The following is a 26392-nucleotide window of genomic DNA, read 5'->3' on the forward strand; positions in this document are numbered from 1 at the left end:
GTTACAGAACGTAGTGACATAGAGCATAAATGCCATGGGTTGTTACAGAACACAGTGACATCATAGGGCATAAAGGCCATGGGTTGTTACAGAACACAGTGACATCATAAAGCATAAAGATTATGGATTGTTAGAGAACACAGTGACATCATAGAGCATAAAGGCTATGGATTGTTAGAGAACACAGTGACATCATAGAGCATAAAGGCCACAGGTTGTTAGAGAATACTTGTGGTTATGGTTGTTAGAGAAAAGACTGGATTGTTAGAGAACATTGTGACATCATAGATCATAAAGGCCATGGGTTGTCAGACAACACAGTGACATCATAGAGCATAAAGACCATGGGTTGTTAGAGAACGCAGTGACATCATAGAGCATAAAGACTATGGATTGTTAGAGAACACAGTGACATCATAGAGCATAAAGGCCATGGGTTGTTAGAGAACAGTGACATCATAGAGCATAAAGGCCATGGGTTGTTACAGAACACAGTGACATCATAAACCAGAAAGGACATGGTTTGTTAAAGAACACAGTGACATCATAGAGCATAAAGACCATGGGTTTTTACAGAACACAGTGACATCATAAAGCATAAAGACTATGGATTGTTAGAGAACGCAGTGACATAAGAGCATAAATGTCATGGGTTGTTACAGAACATAGTGCCATCATTGAGCATAAAGACTGGATTGTTAGAGAACCCAGTGACATGATAGAGCATAAAGGCCATGGGTTGTTAGAGAACACAGTGACATCATAGGGCATAAAGGACATGGGTTGTTACAGAACACAGTGACATCATAAAGCATAAAGACTATGGATTGTTAGAGAACGCAGTGACATCATAGAGCATAAAGATCATGGGTTGTTAGAGAACGCAGTGACATCATAGAGCATAAACGCCATGGGTTGTTACAGAACACAGTGACATCATAGAGCATAAAGGCCATGGGTTGTTAGAGAACGCAGTGACATCATAGAGCATAAAGACCATGGGTTGTTAGAGAACGCAGTGACATCATAGAGCATAAACGCCATGGGTTGTTACAGAACACAGTGACATCATAGAGCATAAAGGCCATGGGTTGTTAGAGAACGCAGTGACATCATAGAGCATAAAGACCATGGGTTGTTACAGAATGTTGTGACATCATAGAGCATAAAGACCATGGGTTGTTACAGAATGTTGTGACATCATAGAGCATAAACGCCATGGGTTGTTACAGAACACAGTGACATCATAAAGCATAAAGATTATGGATTGTTAGAGAACACAGTGACATCATAGAGCATAAAGGCATGGGTTGTTAGAGAACACAGTGACATCATAGAGCATAAAGGCCATGGGTTGTTACAGAGCGTAGTGACATCATAGAGCATAAACACCATGGGTTGTTACAGAGCGTAGTGACATCATAGAGCATAAACACCATGGGTTGTTATAGAGCACAGTGACATCATAGAGCATAAAGGCCATGGGTTGTTAGAGAACGCAGTGACATCATAGAGCATAAAGACCATGGGTTGTTAGAGAACGCAGTGACATCATAGAGCATAAAGACCATGGGTTGTTAGAGAACGCAGTGACATCATAGAGCATAAAGACCATGGGTTGTTACAGAACGTAGTGACATAGAGCATAAATGCCATGGGTTGTTACAGAACACAGTGACATCATAGGGCATAAAGGCCATGGGTTGTTACAGAACACAGTGACATCATAAAGCATAAAGATTATGGATTGTTAGAGAACACAGTGACATCATAGAGCATAAAGGCTATGGATTGTTAGAGAACACAGTGACATCATAGAGCATAAAGGCCACAGGTTGTTAGAGAATACTTGTGGTTATGGTTGTTAGAGAAAAGACTGGATTGTTAGAGAACATTGTGACATCATAGATCATAAAGGCCATGGGTTGTCAGACAACACAGTGACATCATAGAGCATAAAGACCATGGGTTGTTAGAGAACGCAGTGACATCATAGAGCATAAAGACTATGGATTGTTAGAGAACACAGTGACATCATAGAGCATAAAGGCCATGGGTTGTTAGAGAACAGTGACATCATAGAGCATAAAGGCCATGGGTTGTTACAGAACACAGTGACATCATAAACCAGAAAGGACATGGTTTGTTAAAGAACACAGTGACATCATAGAGCATAAAGACCATGGGTTTTTACAGAACACAGTGACATCATAAAGCATAAAGACTATGGATTGTTAGAGAACATTGTGACATCATAGAGCATAAACGCCATGGGTTGTTACAGAACACAATGACATCATAGAGCATAAAGGCCATGGGTTGTTGGAGAACACAGTGACATCATAGAGCATAAAGACCATGAGTTATTAGAGAACGCAGTGACATCATAGAGCATAAAGACCATGGGTTGTTAGAGAATGCAGTGACATCATAGAGCATAAAGGCTATGGATTGTTAGAGAACACAGTGACATCATAGAGCATAAAGGCCACAGGTTGTTAGAGAATAGTTGTGGTTATGGTTGTTAGAGAAAAGACTATGGATTGTTAGAGAACATTGTGACATCATAGATCATAAAGGCCATGGGTTGTCAGACAACACAGTGACATCATAGAGCATAAAGACCATGGGTTGTTAGAGAACGCAGTGACATCATAGAGCATAAAGGCTATGGATTGTTAGAGAACACAGTGACATCATAGAGCATAAAGGCCACAGGTTGTTAGAGAATAGTGACATCATAGAACATAAAGGTCATGGGTTGATGAAGAACAGAAGACTCATCAAAATAACATTCTGTCTAATGTAATAACCAGAATAAAAAGTATGCTTAAAAAAGCATACTTAAGATTTTTATTGTAGTTGGGGCTATATCATTTTCCATCAAACTGAATGAGTGTGTAGCAGACGGCTGTTGAATGAGAGCTTCAATAGAAAAGTCACACAGCACTAAATCCAGGTTACCAATGAATAAGAATACAGGCCACATGTTGTGTTTCCTACCTGCTGCATCACTTCAAAGCAGATAACAGCAGCCACCGTGAGTTTCTCTTTTATCTCCATTGTAGGGACAACAGTGCTACCTTGTGGTTATAGCATGGAAGCACACAAAAAGCTTACCTAAGGCAGCCTCCCAACAAAATACTAACTAGACCCAACCGAGAGGGGTGCACCCCAACACCCCCTCCCTCCTTTCCCCTCCACACACACGCAGCACAGATCCACACAAACAAACCACCTAGTTCCCTAACAGTCTACAGGCATTTCTACATCATTAAATTCAGGTGAAGAAGACCGCTCTACACACCGGCCGCAGTAAAACGACTCCTGTCTCCTACCTGTTGCCCATCAGCGATGCCCACAACAGTAGTTATCATAATTGCTTGTGATGCCCACTGGATACATCTTTTTTTTTTAATGCATGCGCAGCAAAGATACCATGCATTAACAGGAGACTAGTGTACCAGCGCAGAGACCTGGCAAAGACCCAGCTTGGTTTTGGAACATCTGTTTCTCACAAATGGTGGAAGCGGCAGCTAATACTGTGTGGGTTTCTACATTCCCTCGGTTGATTGCGGAGTCAGCCATGCATTTTCCACACCGAACAACAGTAGGGTTGAAATCAGGGCCATACAGCGCCCAAAATATTTTTGAGGGGGCACAAATGCTCATAAATAAGTCCACAATACGAGTCAATAGAGAATGTAAATAGCAAACCCACAGATGCAAACTCTAACTCATGAGGCCTGATAGTCTTCTCTGTCAATATGAAAACAATCGACATTCACAAAAACATGAAATTTCGTCTATAACGCTAAGTTTCATGACCAACTTTCACCTCTTTTATGATGTTAATGTGATCATCATCATTACACACTGTTCTCTCTTATCTTCACCTCTCCATTCTTGCTCATGTACAACTGTAATAGTCTAATCATCATTATTGTCATCATCATCATCAACCCTGGACTGGTGTGGAAATGGAGGAGGAAGAATGTTTTAATGAAAACTACATGGATATCCATTAAGAAAGAAAATACCTCTATCCGTCTTGTTTAATGCACAGCTGACCAATTACTGTGATGGTATTTTGTGCTGAAAAATGTACAGTGGGTATTAATCTACTTTTCTGCCTCTACCGCCTCCAGACTGCCAGCCAGCGCCTGAATGATATAATTTTAGTTCAGAGTTTTTAAGCATAACAAAAAGAAATGAATGAGATGTTGAACACACTGCCTGCAACATGTTCTATTGTTAGAATCTCCCAAATCAGTTTTTGCCCTTAGTGGACGCTCTGTGCCCTACTGCTACTCTTAAAACAGATGGTTCTCCAGAGGGTCCTTGATTAAAAGTCACTCCATGTTAGAAAATGAATTGAAAAATGATTTTCAGTTGGCAGTGAAGTCTATTATTACATCAAGCAGTGCAAATTAAAAGGACCAGTGACAGAAATGAAAGTTACATTGACTTTTGATTAAGATAATGCAAAGGAATAATCTTGAGTTAACTTTGTGTTTCTTTTTATAATGATTATGACGATGGTAACAAGTAGTGGCAGTATTGATGATTGTAATGGTGGTTCGAATACTGATGGTAGCGGTGATTAGGATTTAGACTGTTAAGGGCTTTTGAAGGCTGATATCTATACCAGTATTTTTTGTATTGAAGCCAATGTTTTGTGCCAATATTCAATATCTTTAGTGTTATATTATATACAGTATTCAATATCTTCAGTGTTTCCCCCAGAATTGTGTTCTTGGCAGGATGTAAAAGCCTCTGAAACAGCATTGTTTGTGTCCCATCATGGGACACAGACTGTTTATGTGTCAGGGAGGAACCTCCATCATATCGGAAGTGGACGACATTAACTGTCAGATTTTAAATAAAAGGCCAATATCGGCCCCATATCTCAGCAAACTGATACACACTCCCCCTCCTTGATCGTCTCGCTTCCTTGCTCTCCTCCTCCTCCTCTCTTCCTTCACATCAAACCCCCTCTCCTCATTATCTTCCCTTCCTGCTGCATCCGCCCCCTCCGTCTCACAGGCCCGAGTCAGTCAACCTCTCTTTCTCTCTCTCTCTCCCTCTCTCTCTGGTCTCTGTCCTGCCTGTCCGGGCTTGGTCCTCTTCCCGCTGGTTCTGGTTGAGTCCTCCGTTCGGGTCAAAGACTGGTCGAACCCCCCTCCCTTGTTCCAGCCAGCAGTGCAACGGCTCTGGATTCATTAATATTTATGGGCTAACGCAGGGTTTTACAGGCCTGACCTGTCACTGCTCTTGTAACTGCTGGCGTAAAAATGGCATTTCAGATGCCGGAGCAGTCTCTTCACAGCTGCCTCTTGGCACAGCTGAAGTGAATGTGCCCTAAACACACACACACACTCACACACACACACACACACACACACTCACACTCACACACACACACACACACATACACACAGGCAATGACATGTAATAATTTAAGTTTTAAAGAGCAGTACTTAACCAGAGTGGAGGAAGAGGTGATGCCACCACATTGAGAGGAATTTGCATCATTCTGTATGTTGGCCAAGTTTATGACTGGCTCGGCTTGTGAAAGTGTGTCTTTTTGCCCTGATACTGATCCTTAAAAGCTTTTGCATATTGACATTTAATAAAAATGATAACTATTTTCATACATATTACCTGATTCTGCTCTCATAATGGTCTACCCTGACCGTCTTGCAGGCTTACCGGGCAGAGAGGGGAGTGTTCGCAGGACGTTATGTTAGCTATTAGAGTGGGAATGACTCTCCTCTTCAGTAACAGCATCATCCTGGTTTGCGACCATGACCGGCCAATTGGCTGTGTTATGGAGGTGAGCCGGGTCCCCTTGTGTTGCTGATTGGAGATACATGCAGTTAACAAGCTCTGCTTCATCAAATTTGTTGGACAATTGGATTCAATAGCCTCCCTCGGGGTGGAGAGCGTGCGTACCTGTGCCTGCTATTACCATGGATGTGTTCACTCGGTAATGAGCTTGGATGTGAGCTGGCTGAAAGCTGGCCTGCTCCACGTTTATGTGTACAGCCCTTAATCACAGCTACAGTCTCAAAGGGCTTCACGACGCCCACATTTTGAAATAATAACTGTGAAAAGATGCTTGAATCTGCTGAGCAACAAACTGTGGCCATTACCATGCAATGCTCTAACAGAAGAATGCAGCAAGGCCTCTTGTTTTCCGTGTTGTTTTCCCTGGCTGCTGCTGGGTCAGAGGATGTAAGGTGATAGTTCCAGTCGGTCTCCTGGATGGTGCTGACAGGGGGAAAAGCTGCACCGCTGCCAAGGAACAAACCCAGACTGGCACAGACGCCCATGGCCAGACTTTCTACTGGAGGCCGATCAATCGATCAATCAGCTGATCAACACATCCTTCACACTACCTTCCCTTATCTGCTTAGCTATGCAAAGCAGTAATGACCGAATTAGACTCACACACACACACACTTACTAAAAGCTGTACCGCTACAGTCACTGTGGGCTTTCCCTGATGTAATTTGATACATCTGAAGAGTTTGCTTCAGTAAGTCAACACATCCTTCATCCTTTATCCTCAACCTCTGCCCCATTTTCACACCCAGGTTCAAGTGAATTTGGAAACTAGCAGCAAAGTCCAACAGATTGTGCAGAATTCTGCCACCAGGTCACGTCTTGGGATCATATCACCCCTCTTTTAGCTTTTCCGCGCTGGTTCCCTGTCAGCTTTCGGAACTAGTTTTGAGATTTCACTGATGGGTTCAGCGACCTCCGGCTCCTTTGCCACATCTCAGATCTTTTAACCCCTTATGAGGCGGATTAGAAACCTGAGATCCTCCAGCAGTGCCCTCCTCGCCAAGAGGAAATGTAAAGAGGCTTTTGGCCTCTGGGCTGTTTGGCTTCAGAGGAGCTGAGGCTGGTAAAGTCACTATCATCTTTTAAATCACCTCCTTATAAACACATTTTAAAGGCAGGGACCTATAAACATTATTTTCATTTTATTTGCTGCTTAAAATAAATGTCTGGCGTTTTTATCATGTTCTTATTGGCTTTATTTGTCATTTGTAAAGCCTTTTCTAAAGTCAATCCAGTCGGGCTGGAGGTTTTCAGCACCACGGACAGCGGCCGACGTCATCAGCGCACAGCTTCAGCATCTATCCATCTAGCAGCAGCGTTCATATTTACTTATTTATTATTTATGCATTTGTTTATTTTTCCCGAAAGGTAGAGACAGTCAACAACCCTTACGTGAAAGAACTACAGTAATGTTTGATAAAAATCCATAAGGATAGCATACAAATATCACAGAAAATCTACACATTCCATGTAAAATCGTATAGGAACAGGCTATTACAGAGATAAAATACAAGATAATTCATATTGAGTGTGATAAGCAGGGAGGTGGTTTTACCCGACTTTTATTGCAGTTGAGTTTACCTTTTTAGGTTGACATAAATCTTTATAAGTAAATTCATAGTAGTCTCAAATGTATGTAGCCTAAGTTATATAAGGATAGTGGCTTTTAAGGGGGTAAAAAATAATAATTTTGCTCTGAAAATATAAGTGATTTTTGTTTCTATTGGTGGTTTTCTTTATGATGATCACCAGCTGGAGGTGATAGTTCATCCGCCTTTTTATTTTACACTACATCACTGAGGAAAATGTCACTATAAACTCACTATCGAGGATGCCATAGACACAGTGAGTCCCTATAGGAATCTGTAAGTGATTTTAAGGCCCGCGGGTCATTGGTCCACAGCACCTCAAGTCTCTAGCAGCCGCCTCCTTCCCTCTGCCAAAAAAAAGACACAATTCAATCTGGCGACTTGGAGGACTGCAGATAAGACTCGCTCTCCGTGGAAGAAGAAGAAAAAAACAAACTTTTGGTTGCGAGAGCGCTTCTCCGGTCTAATGCTGCGGATGGGCGGTTAGGGGATCGGTGGTGGCGGAGGTGGGTGGGGGGGGGAGAGAAGAGTGATCATTACCCGTTTCGGTTTGAATATGGATTATCGATAAGGCAACTGCAGAAAAAGAACGCGTTCTTCCCCCATTAATTATTTATATATCCCCCCTTGTGTGTGTGTGTGCGGAGCGGCGGGGAGATATGCGAGAGAGACGCAACAGCGGCGCGGATCACCCGTTCTGAACCGGAGGAGTCACCGGCGGACGATGTCCCAATGTGAGAGTGCTTCCAGAGGAGACGAGGAGGACGAAGGAGGATGAAGAAGGAGGGAGGAGAGGGATCGAGCGCGGCAGAGGTGGAATATAATGAAGTTGAGTGGCAAAGGACTGTGCACCGTCTTCTCCAGCGCCCTCCTCTTCGTGTGCGCCCTCAGCGAAGTTGTCGTTGGATTAAAATGCATCTCGCTGGGATCTACGGTGAAGGCGCATTTCCACCTCGGCGCCGCGGCCGGGGCTTTTTACTCCGGGATACTTGTGGGCATCGGCCAGGTGCTCCTGGGCTCGGCGCTGCTCTGTTGCATGGACAAGCCCGGCTGCAGGAATTTCTTTCTCCTCGGTGTTGTGGTCTTCTTGTTGGGAGTCCTCACCGCCTTCTCCGGCGCGGTGGTGGACGGAGACACGGTCTCCCTGGTGGAGAGGAAATACTCACACTACTGCCTCCACTCACTGGTGGTGAACCCTGCCTGCGAGCAGTTGAAGGATTACCAACGGAGTCTGGTCGTCTCCACTGTGCTCAGCACCCTGGAGTGCCTCCTCGGGCTCGTCAACCTGCTGATCATCAAACGGTACAAGACCGCGCAGTTCTACCGGAGCCGGCAGTCCCAGCGGCAGAGCGCCGGGGCGATGCTCTTCAGCGAGGAGCGGGACTTTTCCTCAGCTGAATTCCAGCCGGTTTCGTACATCAACCTGGGTGTTTTTAACGTGTTCGACGAGACGGGCGCCGAAGTGCAATGCGGGGGACACCCGTCCATCGAGCTGCCGGGATACTCGCCCACGGATCCGGAGCTCAATCACTCCTATCCGTTTTCCTACCCGCTCCCCAGCGAGCTGCCGCCCGCATACGAAGACATTTTCCCCGCCGAGGCATGCAACACATAGCCGCTCCCGGACCGGCCCAGCAGTGCTTTCCTCTGCTGTGACAATCACTAGACTTTTGTGCTTAAACAACCCCGCCCCCCCACCCAACACACAACCCCGACAAAAAGCCAGTAAGTTGCACAGAAGGACAATAGTAGTGGGTTTTAATTCAGCTGATTCCTTCTCATGTTATTTTCTTACACCACCCGCCTGGTTTCTCGGTAGCTTCTTGTAGATCACCCGTCAGACCGATGTAGATGAGCGGATCGGAGTAACACATAGGCCCGGTGCAGGCAGAGCGAGACCCATAAAACGCAACAGACCAGCTTGCTAATTATAACAAAAGCAGAATTTGTGTTCTGAATGTTTGCTGTCAACATTTTTACATGTGAATAAAAAGTGTATTTAACCGCAGTGGATGTCGTGAAACTCCTGGCAGTGGCTGGTGGAAATCCCGTTGACCATATCTGAAGTGTTTATTTGCTAAGGCTGGAACCAACTGTTGTCTGGATGCTGTTTTGCTGACTGTTAGAGTGCTGGCCTATGGGATTCACTGAATTCCCCTTTGTGTTTTCTTATTGGAATAATCTCCTCACTAAGTTTTGGTTCTTACCTCTCTAATATCCCCACAGCAAAAGTAGCCTATTCATGTTAGAAGACACAAATCAGTTATCCAGGAAAACATCAGGAGCAAACAGTTGTTATGCCATAATGATGACAAAACGACTCCAAAGGGCTGAGCATCTTACACTGTGTTTTGATTGTATCTAATTTAAAGGCCAGTGTGGTCCAAATGACACAATAGATCAAATAAGCCTGCAAAATTGTTTCTTTAAACTGCTCATATTCATGGCACTGCTTATATGAGTATAAGGGGAATGGACCAGCTCCCCCTTTTGCAAGCTGAGGGACACTCTCTGTTTGATGTCAGTGAGCCTGAACACACCATAACCCATTTGACAGTTGCTTGAAAGTAGCAGGAGGGCGATGATCAAAAATCCCCCACATCTGGGACCCTTTAATGCACTCCCAAATGGGCCAAGCTGTCCCGACCCGATACAGGCCGAAGGCGCTCTTAGACTGTTTTCCACCAGTTTTCAAAAGACTCAAACGGTGCAGCGGTGCTTCCCATACAGCTGATTTGAAATGATTTATTAACTGGAGCGCATGCGAGCTAGCGCATTGTCTCTCAGCGTGGATCCTTATCACGTTCCCCCCAGACCGTCAGGACCTTTTCAACCTCGCTGTGATTAAGTTAGCTCGCCAGTTGAGCGCGGCGACACGGAGGAAATGGTTATTCTGATGATAGATCTGACTGCCAAGCCATTAGACAACACCATTGTGGGGGAAATTGAATCTAAATGGTAGGGTTCCCTCAAATTGAAGCTCTCTGATGAGAGGCCCGGGTCAAACGCCTTTGACAGAGAAAACTTGGAGAAGCAGTTTACTGAGCCTCCTCTCATCCTGTTTAAATGATGCGGTGATGCTTTCCGCTCACTCATTCTGCTCAGGTTGGGCTTTGCGTGGCAGAGCTAAAAGAGCTGCTTGTTCTCTTCCCTCCAAAGTTTACTGTGAGTAAAAAAGAAAAACAATAGAGCTAAAAAAAAAACCTGCAATAACCTAAAATTCACTCAACAGCCAACCGCACAAACAAAAGCAGTCTATGTCCTAAAGGTTTCATGGCTGGGTGTGAGGTGGAAGGTGCAAACAAAGCCACCGGAGAGGGTTTCGGTCCACTAACAGGCAACCAGAGCAGCTTCAAACCCCTTTCAAAATAAAAGACCGCTCCACAAAGCAGAAACAAGGTGTTTTGTTGCCCTTTCCAGCAGCAACTCTCCAAACCTGGAGCGCCGGGGCGAAAGAGGCCCGCAGGTCAGCCAGCACCGCATCTGGCTTAATGAGCGAGCCGGCCTCGATGAAAAGCAACCACCGAACGAGAGGCTGGTCCAAGGATTTATGGCAGATGCTCAGAACAAAGGCAAAAGCAACACCTAGCCCCCTTCAGACGGAGCCTGTCTCTGCACAAATCCACATGTATCTTTTTTAGACCGTTGTGATTTCAACCTAGCTCTCCGCCTCAAGGCCCGACCCCCCCCACCACCCCCACCACCACCACCACCCCCCTCATCCTCCAAAACTCACCTCAGCGCTCGTCGAGACATCATGTACCTTAAGGCTCATGAAGATCCGACTCTAAAGCAGCGGGGGTAAAATCCAACGAGGCCAATTTAGCTCCGAGAAAGTAGCTGAGAACATTTTTCCCCCGGCTCCTTGCTGACTGTCGCCGCCGAATGCCTCGAAAATCTGCTCAAATTATCACATTTTCTAAAGGTTAGCGAGCACTCCGGCTGATGCGATGGCACTCGTGCTTCTGTTACATACGTTTATTATACAAGGGGCTCGGGACAATGTTTTATGACTGGAGTCAGAATGAGACGGAAAAGGTCTGAGGGAAATTGGCTTCATTTTGGTTTTATCCCACTGCCTTTGCATGGGATCTTTAGGGGACTTAATGTAGTGCGAATAAACCCAAAGTTAAGAGGGTCAAATAAATTGCTGATGAAGCACCGATCTGTGATGCTACTAGGGATCTCCCCCATGCTGAAGCCTTGTCACTGCAGTGCTGGCTTTGTTTGCATTGTGATTTACTGGATTGAAGCTTTAGATGCAAGGATTGACAGTATGTGACCACTAAGCATGAGTTTTACATGGATTTTCACAATGCAAAAGGGTCCTTTACATTTGTGATATGTGAAATATATCAAATACTCCTGCATTTTGAGTAATTCAGCTGAAGAAAAGTTCCAAAAAATGTTTTCTATCGGCAAGTCGAACTCTTCACGAAAGTACACCCAAAATTTAGATGGTCAAATAAATTGCTGATTGTATCTTTAAGCTTTTGTAGGCCTGCAGAGAAGAAACAATCTATGACTAACATTTTCTGACATTTACTGCTAAAATCTACTGCACTGATTACTGGGGGAGATTATTTTGCTCTGGGGTTGGATTTGACAGGCGAAAAGCAAAATGATGAATTGAAGTTTTCTGAAACTGAAAAAGAACATTTTTTTTTATTCCCAGTATCGAGTGAATATGAATATAGACTGGGCAGCACTCAATACAAAATCAACTTGCCTAAATCAGCCCCCATTATGTCTGTTAGCTCATAATTACTATATTGTTATTGATAATATATATATCACGACCTGTCCAATTTGTTTACAAGTCATTCCTCACATTCCACATTCACCTTCAACACTTTTTCTTTTACTTTTTTGCGTTCATCCAGTCACCCCAGTTGGGACCCACCGCCAGGTCACGACCCATAGCTTGAAAACCACAGATCTATAACAACAGTACACTTTCTTGGCCACATCAACCCAGTGGAAAACATCGAATTTTAAGAAGTGCCGATCAGTTAAGTGTGACTCAGTCTTACTAATATGTTTCTAGATGCAGCTTCACATTTGCTCCATTAGATGTGATTATGATGGAGTGAGAATGCTACCCACATATCACCTTTAAAAGGAAAATGGATTTTCAAATAGTGGATTATAATTGTGGAAAGCTATTAATAAATACAAACTGTGACACTACAGTAGGCCTTTATAACCTGCTCTCTATCTATCATGCATTTCTGCTCTGTGGTAGTTACAGATCACCTGCTAAGGAAACCCGAGATAACACAGTAAATCTTTTTTTTTTTTTTTTTATATAACTTCCATTTATCCAACACCCTGCTTCACATTCATACTGGGAGCTGCCCAGTATAACCAGTGTCTTCTACTGGATGTGCCTTGCTCAGAGGTGGTGGTTGTTATTCATTCATTTTCCCAGCTGGTCCTGGGATTTCAACTGCTGACCTTTTGGCTACAAGCCCACTTCTCTAACCTTTAGCCCCAAATCTGACCTGAGACATGCCAGGTCTTCCCCCAGGTAAAATAATAAAGGGTGTGACACGTGTGTTTTATCGCTGGTTTTATCACTAATGGAAAGTCAAAATCGCTTTAAATTGTCACCAACACGTGTATCCGTAGCTGACATTCTCCATAATGTTTGAACTGTGTCTTTCCAGATAGCTTCTGATCTGCAGTCTGCAACACAATACATTTTTCCCTCTGCTGTTTGAGAGGCATAATGATGAGTAATTGCCCATTTAAAAAAAAAAAGCGAAGGCACGTCAGGACGTAATGTAGGGCAGTCTATTATCCTAAGATCTGTGTTCTCCACGGTCTGGAGTTTTTTTCTTCTTCTTCTTTTTCTTTTTTTCTTCCTCCTGGTGGCAGATCCTTTGTTGGATAGCAGCGCTGCATTAGTGTAATGACAGCCTCCGGCACTGGTCACACAAAGTAAAAAAAAAAAAAAAAAAAAAAAGCGCTGACTTGCATCTCAAAGTTCCTCACTCGGAGGAATATGAGGGAGGGTTTCTGCACAAGTGATTACACTGCAGATATTGGGGGATGAATGATGTGCAGGGAGCCGGGAGGAGGGGGCGGGGGGGGGGGGAGGGGGAGGCCGGAGCCCCAAGGTGAGGAAGTGACATCACAGAATAGATTCCGCAGGACCCGAGACCGGCTTAGGCAATTAGCTCTATTGTGTGTAATAACTTTTTAAACGCTGTAGTATCGCTCCTGTAATCGCTCTCAGAGAAAATAATAGTCTTGCCGCAGAGAGGGAAGCGAAGAGGCACCCAGAGGCAAAGGGGTTCACACACACACACACACACACAACACACACACACACACACACACACACACACACACAGAGGGATATTCTGCGTAATATTTTTCCTCCATCTGCATACTCGTTCGAATATATGTCAAGGGCAAAACAGCCCGGTCATAGTTATGGCAAAAAAAAAAAAAATCAATACCCCCTAAAAGCCTTTCATTAGACACACATCCATTTGTCTGTGCGGAGCTGCCAGGGAAAGTTGCGTCTGGAAAAGCTCCAGTGGCTTTTAAAAGCCAACATCGGGCCTTTCCTGACAAAAAAAATCTGCTTCATTACCTATGTGTGAGCTTCCGAGCCATTAGACTTGCTTGGGCCAGTATATCTCATAGGCTTGATATTCTTCCTTGTTCCTCTCTTTGAAGCATTCTGTAGTTTGTGATTTTTCATTTTCCCCTCGCTCTCTGACTGACTCTTTACTGCTGCTGGAGCAACAGTTTAAGAGCGCTCATTAAAACTGAATTGACAATGAGGAAAAACAGCTTAAGCATTATGAAAACGTGGCATCATCGAGCATCCGCCACGCTTTCATAATAAAAGAGTGATTAGTATATTCCAATGTGGGTGTGCTACAATCATCATCAACAGTGACTTAGATGCAAGTTCCTCTAACTCTATGACTACTTCCATATATAATAGAGTGACACAACATAACTCATGGAATTAACTGTAGCTTTTACATACTGTATGACAGTATTATCACATAATATATACATAATATATGTGCTAGGTGTCACACAGCTCAGTGAAGTTGTGATAACACAACCAGCTTGGAAATGATTCACTGACGTCGGTCTCGTGCTCTCTGAGAATTCCTCATTGCAGCACTATGTGTGTGAAATGTTTAACTGTGATGGATGTATAGCAGCAGCAGCATTATTCGTGTTTTAATTGTGCGTCCAACATCTAATTATACAATCGCTGACGTGAGGATGAGGATGTCAAATATGTACAGAGACAGTTTCCCAGGCTCGGACTAAATAGTTAAAGGGGCAGTTAAGTGAGATTTTTTTTCAACCCCCATAGCACAAAATGACAAGAATTTATCTGTGCAGGGTTGACTGGGTGGTTGATCAATACTAATGACCCAATGATTACTCCACCAGGTGCTGCGAGTTCTGGCTTTGAGAACTCACTTTCTGGCCAGTCCTCTGTTTTGGAACAAAAACTCCCCACCCACTGGCCTTTCAAGACACTCCCAACCCCCCCCCTCCCCTCCATCCCTCCTCCACCCCCCCCCCCCACTCCACCTCCTGGCATTTACTGCTCGGTGATGGAGGACGGCGCTGCGAGCGAGTGAGCGAGCGGCATCACAAAAGCCTCGCTCTCGAGCCAAAAAAAGCAAATGACAAAGCGGCATTATTATTATTCCAGTATTTTGGCGTGGTGATGTATTACCTCTTCACCAGACATTTGTGTTGGAACTCTGCTCCAATAAGCTAGCTTGCTCTTCCAGTCTGACAATGTGACTTTTATCGTTTGTGTCGGTCACAGGCCACGGTAGCTCAGGGGGACGGGAGGGATTTGTTTAGGAGATATGTTCCTTCAATGTTGTTGTAATTCCTACTGGTGGCCAATAGAGGTCGATAAAAGTCATGGATTACTTAGTGCCCCTTTAATGACTCTGGCTTAGACTTGCAGCTGGATTCATGTCTCCAAACTGCCTGATCTCACATGGCGCCACGCTAAAATACTACTGAACGCATGCTCTGCCTCACCGTTACTACTTAATTATCTTTTCTTTACTCAGTATAAGCCCCAAACCCTCTCTGCCCAGCTGTCTGTTTGGCCCACTTCTCTGCCGACTTAATGAGCACCGTTTGCTGGCAAGCCATTTCATATTATAGCTAACTCCTGGCTAGTTAGCTCTTCCTGTCATTAATATTGACAAAATTGCATGAGTGCCATATTCCCCACCTCACCTAAAACTCCCTCTAAAAGTGCGATTGCTAGATTATTCTGTAGGTCTAGTCGTTATATAGGAATGTTCTCAACCCATCTGACACCTTTTCAAACTTTTCAGGGTTTCAGCTCAGAATCAATTCCGTAACATTTTCACTGAGACTTGGACACAGACCCTGAGAAGTCTGGCTGTATTTATCTATCATTGAAAGGATCTTGATCCAGTCAGTCAAAATCTGCTTCACATACGGCCGACAAGCTGATTCTCAAATCCTGTGTAAATCAAGCCAGTAGTGCTTTTTTTTTTATTTTATTTTTTTTTATGAAAATGGCAAGTGTTTCCCTCCGGGCTTCTTAACAGCCCAAGTGGAGTTTTCGCGAGCTGTGATTCCTCGCACTCGACTGGAAACGGGGAGGAAAGCGTGGTGGAGAGACAGGGGAGAACGGGGGGGAGAACGGGGGGGGGGGGGACCCTGGGCCGAGCGCGCAGCCACAGAATGAGCCTTCCCGTCGATCAATAGCTCGCGCGGTGGCCATGTTTTCATAGGGAGGCAGTTTCTAAACTCGCAATAACCTCTTTGGCTAGCCGCCATCTGCCACTTAGGAGCAAATCCTGGAGCGGCAAAAAAAAAAAAGAGCGGTGCAGTGCAATCGAGGTAAGGTCGGTTTCACAGTGGGGGGGGGGGGGGGGGATGCTCCGACTCAAAAGGCACAACTTCAATTTAGTTTTCCAGCTGGTCTACTCCTGTAATTAGCTCTGTATTCTCTGCCTAGATGGCCAGACGCGGTTAGTCCTCATTTCAGATAAAAAAAAAAAAAAAAGTGAAGTGAGGAGCCCGCGCACAATTCAATAACGCTTCAAATATGTATTCCGACAGCGTAGACGCCGAAAAGGCCTCACACCCCGGGCGCAAAGTGCTTACTGATTTATGACAACATGATTTCTACCCTGTCAGACACACACAAACACAGGTGTCTGCTGATTTAAAGAGACATCCCACACGGCACTAACAATAAGAACCCTTCAGCCCTTGAGTTTTAGCAAATTTTGTGGCATGAAATAATGCAATTGCGCGTCTTTTTAGGGATCTACATAAAGCACTGAACTTTATCAAAACAAAAAGTTAATTCTAGAAATGCATGTACAGGTATAGAATCAAAATGAAATGTGCAATAGTATAAAGTAAACACCCATGTCTCATTTTGGGCGATATACTGCGAGTGGCACAACATTTCATATGATCTGTTACTCAGACTTCACTTTAGTTCTGGGTTCTGAACGATGTGTTCCATTCAAAATTGCTGTAATTCAGCCTTCCCCCCCCCAACAAACCTGATATCAGGGCACTAATACATCTTCGGCACATCGCATTTTAGAGGTTTTAGGAGGGACTCCCACTCAGGAGTGAGCGTAGCATGAAATGTGCGGCTGCTTTAATGAGTCCAGATCCAGGAGAAATAAAAGAATGATTAAGTGGGTGGATGGGAGGATGATTATTACTAAATTATCATCCTCCCACTACTGTATGTGAAGATATGCTGGGTGCACTTTCAGAAAAATGGTGCCTTGTCCAATTTTACGAATTCAGTAGAAAAATTTGACAGGAGAAACTTGTCAGTGAAAGTGCATCACATGTCATCCATCCACCTGAGCTGGAAGGAGCTGGAAGACAATTTAATGGGCATCAAATCGCCAATATTACAGGATGACTGTTCATGAAATTATATTAAAGTGTCCATTAAACGTTCGACCAAAATCAGTCTTTTGAAGCTGTTCTCTTTAAAGTTGTGACAACCGACAAAATCAAGACAGCATGCAGCATTGTAAATTTATTTCTTTTATTATCAGGGACACAAATGGATTGAATTAATTCCCTCAAAGAAAGATCCTTGATTTAAAAAAAAAAATGTTTTGGTTAATATCCATCTGTCACTTTTCTTCCTTTTCACATTGGTTGCAGAAAGTCGCAGGGAAAAAAGCAGTCCAAAACCCTACTCCATTAAAGCTACATATAAATTAGATAAAGGTAGGTAAAAAAGGAAATCAGTAAGTAATCAATAAGTTAAAACAGCAAACATACAGCGAAAGGGATTACAGAGACAAACACATAACATTGGCTGAATTGCATAGTTACTATTAAAATGCATGAAGTGTGGTGGGACATTATAAGGATTTTAAAACATTGAGATGCAGCACACACTGCAGCTGTTTGTGCCGTTTCCTACAGTTGTTGACTTTTTTCCAAATGAAGAAACAAACCAATAAATAAAAATAGACGAAAGAAAAGTCAGAAAGAAACAGTTCTCGGTATTTGAGAAAAATCTTGTTACAATTTTGACCATATTTTCTATAGGATAGGCATATGAAATAGGCATACAGGTGTATTCTGACAATATAAATATATATTTTAACACTTTCAAATGGATCTTTCCAAATCTATCCAAATATATATATATATATTATCCAAATTTTGGAGCAAGCTATTCCACTACCAAGAAAAGTGTTGTCACCTCACTCCGACACAATGGTTCTCATACAAACGCCAAAGTTGAACCCTAAGTTGATTAATTCACAACTTTGACTGTAACTCAATAAATTCAGCGTAAATGTAAACTGAAACATATAAAAACAATGTATTATTTCTATGTAGATGGAGTTTTAAAAGTATACACAAACAGCAGTCCAATTTCAATTCATGGAAATGTGTCTCTGATAGGTCAGGTACCTGTTTTGGGTTGTAGGCTTTGAAAGCGCTACTTTTCCATTGGATTAACAGCGCCAGCACTTTTTTCACAGGTCTTTGGTGACACAGGGCCTAATACATGCTGACATTCTTTCAACCAGATGGACATGAGTATTATTTTTATCTAGCTCCACACATTTTCATATTAATAAATGTCTGTTTTGCTACTCTCTGTCTGATTGATATAACACAACAGTGACTCAACATATAGCCAGTTCATGAAAGCTTTTCCATTTGCTGGTCGAAACAGCCGGTGTCTGGTAGCTCCCTCCAGAAGTGCTGGAGTCTGGTAGAAGAACTGGGTGGTTAGCATGAGCAGTGATAGCCACCATGGCTGAACAGACAAAGAAAAGAAACTCAAACTGCATCAACAGAAAATCCAAGCTCCACCCACACGGTTTGATTGACAGGTGATCTCTGGGAAGAGCAGTGCAGAAACACCACAGCAATGAGGCTGAGCAACAAAGACGGAGACTAAATACAAAAAACAAGAATCTCATAGATTATTACCACTTTAATGATATAATCAACTTCAGTGCACCAAAGTATTATGGCAGCTTCTCAGCCCCAATAGAACCAGCTTTCATTTTAGTGCCTGGAAGCTGATGAGAGACGCAGTGGGAATGTTCTTCTTTCAAACATAATTTATTTTCAGCACTGCAAAAAAAACCTACTGGGCACTCCACACCGCCGACATTCATTATTATCTCTCAGAATGAACTGCGTGTCCATCTCTTACATTTTCTGAAAGTGCCACAGCCATCTGAAGAATTACAATCATAGAAGAAACATGCCGGACATGGACAGGACGAGGGATGAAGACTCTGCTATCTAGCTCATGAACTATTTCGACAGTTTTCTTTGAAGTCTATGTGAGCCCTTGTTTACTTCAGAAGCTACCTGACAGTTTATGCTGTCAATTGAGAAAGGATTTACTCTTCTAATCAGCCCGGTCGCCTCACAGCTATGAGTGTACTAATTCTACAAATCACTGCTTTTTTACCTAGCCTGGAGGCTGCGGTGCTAAGTACGACGGAGCTGCGCTGCAAATGAGAGGTAAACACTCGGAGCCTGTGAAGGTGTTAAAGCTGCGATATGCAACTTTTTTCACACCAAAATAACAATGAATAAACAGGATATTTCCTCTGCATTACCAGTCTGTTTCACTGTGACTGTGTGCATACGTGCCTGAACCTCCCAGTTCGCCTGAAATTGGCTGTTCAATGATTTTTTTGGGGTGTATACCATTTTCTGTGGGTGTGGCCAGTAGAGAACTAGTCGTGGCTACCAAGGTGAGGCTAGCAGCCACAGAGTAAAGAAGCCACAGCCACGACGACAATGAAGGAAAGTTAAGAAAAGAAAGAAGCTCGACTTGCATCAGTCAAGACCTGTTCAAAACCACCTTTTTTTTTTTCTTTTTTTTTTTTTACTGCATATCGCCTGCGTTCACAGCCTGCTCCTTCAAAGCCTGTGGCGGCTTTACAGATGTCAGTTTCCGCAGCCTGAGGCGAGTGACAAGTGTTGGGGAGGGAAAATTACAATTCACACACCGCCTCAAGGTGAGAAGTTGCATATTGTAGCTTTAACAAATCTTTCCTCTTCCTTTTTCCTGGATAAATCTCCAAAGCGTAATGATGTAAGAACCGACAAAACACCATCAGCTAATAACGCACAAGGACCCGAGCATCGGCTTACGGGTTTTTGTCGCTTTTCATTAAGGTATTGACCATAACTCAGCAAAATGACAACGTGAATGAATGTCTTTGCTCCTACTTGGTACTGTCACCATTCAATTTATATACTGCAGTCCTATGTAGTGCACGTGGGAATACATATTTTATGGTATTATGATACGGATTAAATGGACAAACTTGGTGACAATCAGTTTATGAGATACAGACAGTTTGATGGGACTTGGACACCGCTCCTTGATGTGACTGCTGCATGGACATTTGCATTTCCTGATTCCGCTTTCAAAACGGCCGGACCCAAAGCAATCAGGTAGATACTAAAATAATGCAGTGAGCTCCATAAGCACTTGGACAGCAACGCATTGTTTGCTGTTTTGGCTCCACGCTCTTATTACTCTGGGTGATTGCCAGCTCACTTGCCGGCTTTACTTTAAATGTATTTTCAGTGATATCGAATGAGCAGATTGACTTCTAGAAGTCTGCAACCCGTAAACATCCCCGGACTCTTGAAATTGTGTAACTTGTATTTTACCAAATTTCAATGTATATTTATGAGGGTTGAGCTGGGTAAATGAGAACAAGTAAACAACGGTCTGAGGAGCCTCAAACTGTTTCTCCTTACTGTGTCTCTTATTGAGCTATATGGGAAAAATAAAAACAACAGAGAGGGGGAAAAGGTACTTAAGTCGTTCCTGTCTACCTTGAAGCAGCAGCACGATGATTTGAAACTGGTTTTTATAACTCTGAGCTTTGTTTTAGTGATTTTTTACCAACCCGCCTCAGTAGAATTCAATAAGAAATGTAGCAGGGAGAAAAAAAAACGCATTAAACTTATTTATGGCAAGCTTTAAGCTCCATAGCAGGAGCATGATGATTTAAGGCCGACGTGATAACCGAACCTTGTTTACTTATACTAATTGCGCTAAGCGTTTACTACATACTGCCTCAGAATAATTTGGTGCCAGGCAGAGTCGCAGCTAAATCCTCGTCGATGCCCTGAAATGAAAAAAGGCTGGAAAGAGAACGCGAGGCAGAAAATCTGGTGATGTTCATGGGCTGCAGACCTCCTGAACTTATTGTACAGTAAAAATGTTTGACTACATACTAAAATGACCACTTTGTAAATCTAATTTAATATTTTCCAGCACCTTGAAATGAGGAGACTATGAACAAGAAGGGCCATGGTTCCTTAACTGCTCATCTGATATGGCTGAAAATATCCAGTCTGTACTTTAACCTCATAGTCAATAGATCCTGTCTAATCTACAATAATATGGAGAACAGAACCAAAACATTGTCCAAACACTCATGCAGCTCATCGTTCACTAGTCCCTGAGGTCATTTATCCATGTGTAAAAAAAGTTATCCTTTGTCAAAAATCCCTTAGTGTCATTTCATTCTTTATTCATCCACAAACATTTCTTTTCTTCTCGGAAAGAAGGAAATATTTAAATAGACTGCGCACAAAAATACAATATAAGTGCAATGTAAAGTTATTTTTTGCAAATGTACAGAGAATCCACTTTCTGGAGTATGTTCGCATACTGTGAAGAGATAAGCGCACTGTATAAAGAGTGTAACCATATTGTATATCAGTCTGAAAGAGAGCATTTCTTACACAGGGCAATCAAGAGGCTGCGTTGGGCCCCTTGCCTGCTGGAAGATCCCTCAGTCTCACTTGCCGGAGCCGCGGCTTTGCTCCATGGCGCTGAAAAAGAGGCAGACCCCGGCCGTCAGCAGCGTGTGCATGGACTCGTACAGCAGCTTGGGCGAGAAGACGCTCCATATGAAGAGGTGGTAGCGCAGGGCGGTCACCAGCACGATGTAGGCCGCCGCCGGCACCGACCGCAGCAGGGCCAGGCAGTAGCAGCCGTGGCCGACCGCGACCGCGCTCCTGCGGAGGAGGAGAAGAAGAAGAAGAGCGCAGCTGAGAGAACGGGGAGAGGGAGAGAGCCGCAGACAGCAATGCGGAGGAATCCGTACTGCAACGAACTCAACAAAGAGCGAGACAACTGACAGAAAAGTTGGAGTGTAAACCAAGGTCGTCCTAAGTTGCTGTATGTTTTCTCAGTAATACGTGGTGATGTGAATCTCCTCACTGAAGATTTGTTTCACTACAGGCTCAAAGTTCACTGCTGTCTCAGCTTGAGATCGCCTGCAACAAGATCTCCTCGCCTATCTGCCCATAAGAAGAGTCTGATCTCATTTTCTACTCACAATAGTATGGATTGCTGGCAAATTCTGATAAAGAAGTTATGACCTTAAAAAACAGCGCTTTAATGCAGCCCGCGTGATGGGATGAGGGATGCAGTGCAGAGATTAGAAAATGAAGATGAAGATGCAAAGGCACACACACATGCAGAAAGATGCGCATGCACACACACACACACACACACACACACACGCAGAGTATATCTCCTGGCTTGAATAAAGCAATCTCTGACCCATTTAAACACATAAGTAAATTAGCGCAGGGCTCTCGTTCATTCAAACGGGCAGCATGCGAGCTGTGGGGGAGGAACTCGAAGCCTGGAGAACTGATCCTCTCCCAAGACAATAAAAGACACGCTTATGAAGTAGGAGACATGGGAAGTAGTCCAGTCTGGAGGTGGGAATTCAATCAAAGGGCCTGTTAACAACGCTGCCATACATTCATAAGAAACCCGACAGCTCTAGCAGAACACTCTTGATTTCCATTTTCACATCGGTGAGGTGTGCGTCAAACTTCGACCAAAACACTGCGTGTGGCCAAGGCTGGCTGAAAGCAGCTGAGCCAGCTAAACCAGTTTATTGCAGTTTAAGTACAGTAAGTAACAATGAGGGCAAGGACGAGGCAGGGTTAATCGCATCAGACGGAACATTTTAATTACATTTTTGGCTCCATAATTCATTGTCACTCCTTCCAAATCCAATAATTCAATATTGTGGCACACAGAAAGAGGAACACTTCTGAGGATGCATATGTTGGTAAGCCATCCTCAGCTGGGGAGGCGCAAGTGAATTGATAACATTGGATTTAACGATATTACTAATTGGCGAAACAAGCTTAAACCGAGTGAAACCCTCTGCTGGCTAACTGCCGGTGTCAGCGACCCTCTTCCCCGGCCTGCTAACGCATAAATGCCACCTTAAATTCCACAACGGTCTGTGAATAGATACCTCTTAAACTAATGGCGAGTTGTTTCCAAAGAGTTACTGTTTCTACAACAGCAGAAGTATATTTCTGCATCCAATCCCAAAGAGCTACTAAAACATGCATGTGTGGGTTACAGAGGTAAACAGTGAATCTGTGTAAGATCCTGGCAGTGACTTTCTCTCAGTGGAGTGGCTGTATCAACCGCAACATCTTCTGAATCACCTCCTTGTAAATGAGTGAGGTTGATGTCATTCCTCCAAAACTCTGTGATGGTCCATGTTGGAAAAGTGAAAATGATATAATGCTTTACCTACTGAAGAGAGAAAGGACTGACCCGACACACAACTAAACAAAAAGAGGCAGAGAAGTCTTTTCATCCATGCTCTGCTCCCAAAAATGTACAAAAGTACAAAGTGCAAAAAGTGGACTGAAGGACTGAACAGTTTTCTCTATTGTTCTGTCATTCCTCTATTGTTATTCTGACAGGCCACACAAAAAGCTAATTTAAATTGGCAGCAGAATTTTCCTCCCTTGATGTACCAAAAAATGTACATAACAGTCACCCAAAACTGAGGTACACAGTGAACCATGAGGTTTGTGAAGCATTCCACCTCCAGTAAATGCTCAACAATACGAGTTGGAAGTCCCAAGCTATTTAACATATGCAGTGTCTAAACGTTATATTTCCTTTGGTAAAACATTTCCACTGCTCAGCTTACATAGAAGTACAGGAGCAGTCAACCTCCACCTTAAGCTGCACTGGGGATTCATTGTCACCGTCGGCACTTAGGCTTTTTTCCCGCGGCTCTGAACAAAGGTAATTACAAAAAAAGTCTAATCTGGGGTGCAGAGTGAAATAGTATTACTTGGGTCTGCTTTTTGCAGTTTGTAGATACGGTCAAACAGCTGATTTTCACAGTAGGTTTTCAAAATAAAAGTACAAAAGTGCTGATGATGGCCAAGAATGGCAACATTGGTGGTTTGCCATTCACCATACTCTACGGTGATATGTGCACTAAAAAAAAAAAAAAGCGTTCTACCAAATTACAATATCACTTTAGGTCGAGTCTGACAGTGTCTATGGGGACCAGACCAGACCAGGAGGTATTGATTAAAGTCCATTTCCAGTACCTGTTCAGTGGTTGAGCTGCTGATGGAGCAGAGTGCATGCTAAATGAGCTGCGTTGTGTCAGACTGTTTTAGAGTTTCATTTATCACATCGTCTCTAAGTGCATTCTGCAGGTGGGGTTTCTGCGGAAAGCATTATTGGGGGATAGCACCATGTTATGAATGATGAGAGCAAGGAAGACGGTCAAGTGTCCTGCACTGTAATGCAGTATGTAATGAGTTAGTAGCAGGGTTTAATGTGATATTAGTTAGAAGGGCGTTGCATAAAAATGTGAAGTTCAGTGCAACTTTTTAATCTGAGGTTGTCTGGACAACTGAAATGATCAATACATCACATTCAAATGTGGGATCAGAGATTATTAAGAATATAAATCATGCATGTTCATAGATTCAGAGATGCCCTCTGCAGTCTAATTTCCCTGTGATGTTTTTTTTTTTTTTTTTACAAAAATGAACACACTTTTTTTTTGATGAAGAAAGTATTTATAATCACAAGGCAGCAGCCTTCGATTAAAGATTGAATCTGTGCTCTTTGTGTTTGGATTTCGACTGGTTTGCAGAGACTTAGCCAGGGGTGGAAAACAAAACACTTCCAACTTGGCAAAAAGAGCTGGGGACCCCTCTTGTATAAAGCCTAATAATATTAATAATAATAATAATAATAGGAACCCAGTTCAGGCTAGCCCAGAGATCACACTTTAGCCCTTGTTTACTCTGAACAGAGGTAAACTATATCCTGACATCCCTATTACTGGCTTTACACACGTTTACACTTTGTAAACCAAATGTAATGGAGTTACAGTAGCTCCTGTGATAGAAATATCATCCCTTGTCCAAATCGAGTGCACTTCTGTTTTGGCTCTTTCAGCTGCACGGCCGTCTATCACGCTGCCAGGCACAGGACTCTCAGTGAGGGAAAAGCTGTAAGTCATTGGCTCCGTTTACATGCACACAGTAACCTGGCTATTGGCCAAACACTCCGCTTAAGCTCTTATTCAGGTTAAGCTGTTCACATGCATCTTTGATACCCTGCAACCGACTATCCCCAATGCCATGAATAAACCAGTTCGCTGAATATTCCTGTCCACCTGTGGTGTCCCACCCACAGACGGAACGGTGCAGCAACAAAAGCACGAAAAAGATGCAGCTGCCAGCTGATCTCTTTGACTGAGCCGTAGGTTATCTCTAATACAGGGGAAAGAGTTAGTGCAGATGGCGAAAATCAGAAATGAAAGGAGTTATGACCAGAGGTGGAAAGAAACAAAGTACATGTACCCAAGTACTGGACTTAAGTATAATTTTGAAGTACTTGCACTTTACTTGAGTATTTCCATTTTGTGAGACTTTACACTTTTACTCTTTTTAATTTCAGAGGGAAATATTGTGCATTTTACTCCGCTACATTTATCTGACGGCTGTAGTTACTAGTTACTTTGCAGAATAAGGTTTTGTATGCAAAACATACGATAAGTTCATAAAATATAATGCATAGTATATGGAGTAGTTAGACCTACAACATTAAAATACTTCTTACAGGTTAATGCGTCAATAATTTAACACTCTGAGGTCGTTCAGAATGAGTACTTTTACTTTTGATACTGAAGTACATTCTACTGCCAATACTTCTATACTTTTACTTAAGTAAACTTTTGAATGCAGGACTTTTACTGGAGTATTTTTCCATGATGGTATTGCTACTTTTACCTGAGTAAAAGATTGGAGTACTTTTTCCACCACTGGTTATGACGTTTACATGCGTCAACTCAAAACTGGATACATTAACAGAATTCTCTGTACATGTAAACATAGCCATTGATATTATGAATGACAGAGGCAAACCAGACAGTGACTCTGCAACTAACCTGTCCCTCTCTGAACTGAGGTAGCAGACGAGGTGACACGCCCAGAGCAGGGGCCCTGCATAGGTGCTGAGGGCCGTTAAGAAGATGGCAGGTGCTTCCACGTAACTTTCCAGTCCAATGAACCCAACTGAAATGTCGACGGTGCCAATGTTGTTGGAATTGCCC

At 43.2% G+C, this 26392-nt stretch overlaps 2 protein-coding genes across 6 annotated transcripts in view; one reads left to right on the plus strand and one right to left on the minus strand.

Annotated features, from left to right (window-relative positions):
- The first annotated feature begins 8262 nt into the window (after window positions 1-8262).
- Window positions 8263-9054, plus strand: LOC139661941 (transmembrane protein 271). The gene has a single exon (XM_071540526.1). The coding sequence runs from the start codon at window positions 8263-8265 to the stop codon at window positions 9052-9054; it is 792 nt and encodes a 263-aa protein (XP_071396627.1).
- A 10808-nt stretch (window positions 9055-19862) lies between these two features.
- Window positions 19863-26392, minus strand: part of pigg (phosphatidylinositol glycan anchor biosynthesis class G (EMM blood group)) — a 50183-nt gene continuing 43653 nt past the window's right edge. For 3 of the 5 annotated variants that reach the window (XM_071540536.1, XM_071540535.1, XM_071540533.1), the window contains 2 exons: window positions 26228-26391; window positions 19863-21992 (listed from right to left, as the gene is read on the minus strand). In XM_071540536.1, coding sequence (XP_071396637.1) covers window positions 21776-21992; window positions 26228-26391 — 381 coding nt within the window. In that variant the 3' untranslated portion in view covers window positions 19863-21775. Of the gene's footprint in view, window positions 21996-26227; window position 26392 lie in introns of all 5 variants that reach the window. The other 2 variants (XM_071540532.1, XM_071540534.1) reach the window with 1 other exon arrangement.

Source organism: Centroberyx affinis, unplaced genomic scaffold (genome assembly GCF_046629955.1).
Source record: "Centroberyx affinis isolate AG114_WGS23_722 - 3 ecotype Tasmania unplaced genomic scaffold, CSIRO-AGI_Caff_v1 ptg003667l_1, whole genome shotgun sequence".
NCBI classification, from domain to species: Eukaryota; Metazoa; Chordata; class Actinopteri; order Beryciformes; family Berycidae; genus Centroberyx; species Centroberyx affinis.

Excerpts from the sequence above, each read along its gene's own strand:
- LOC139661941 (XM_071540526.1), top strand. The coding sequence starts at position 8,263 with ATGAAGTTGAGTGGCAAAGGACTGTGCACCGTCTTCTCCAGCGCCCTC.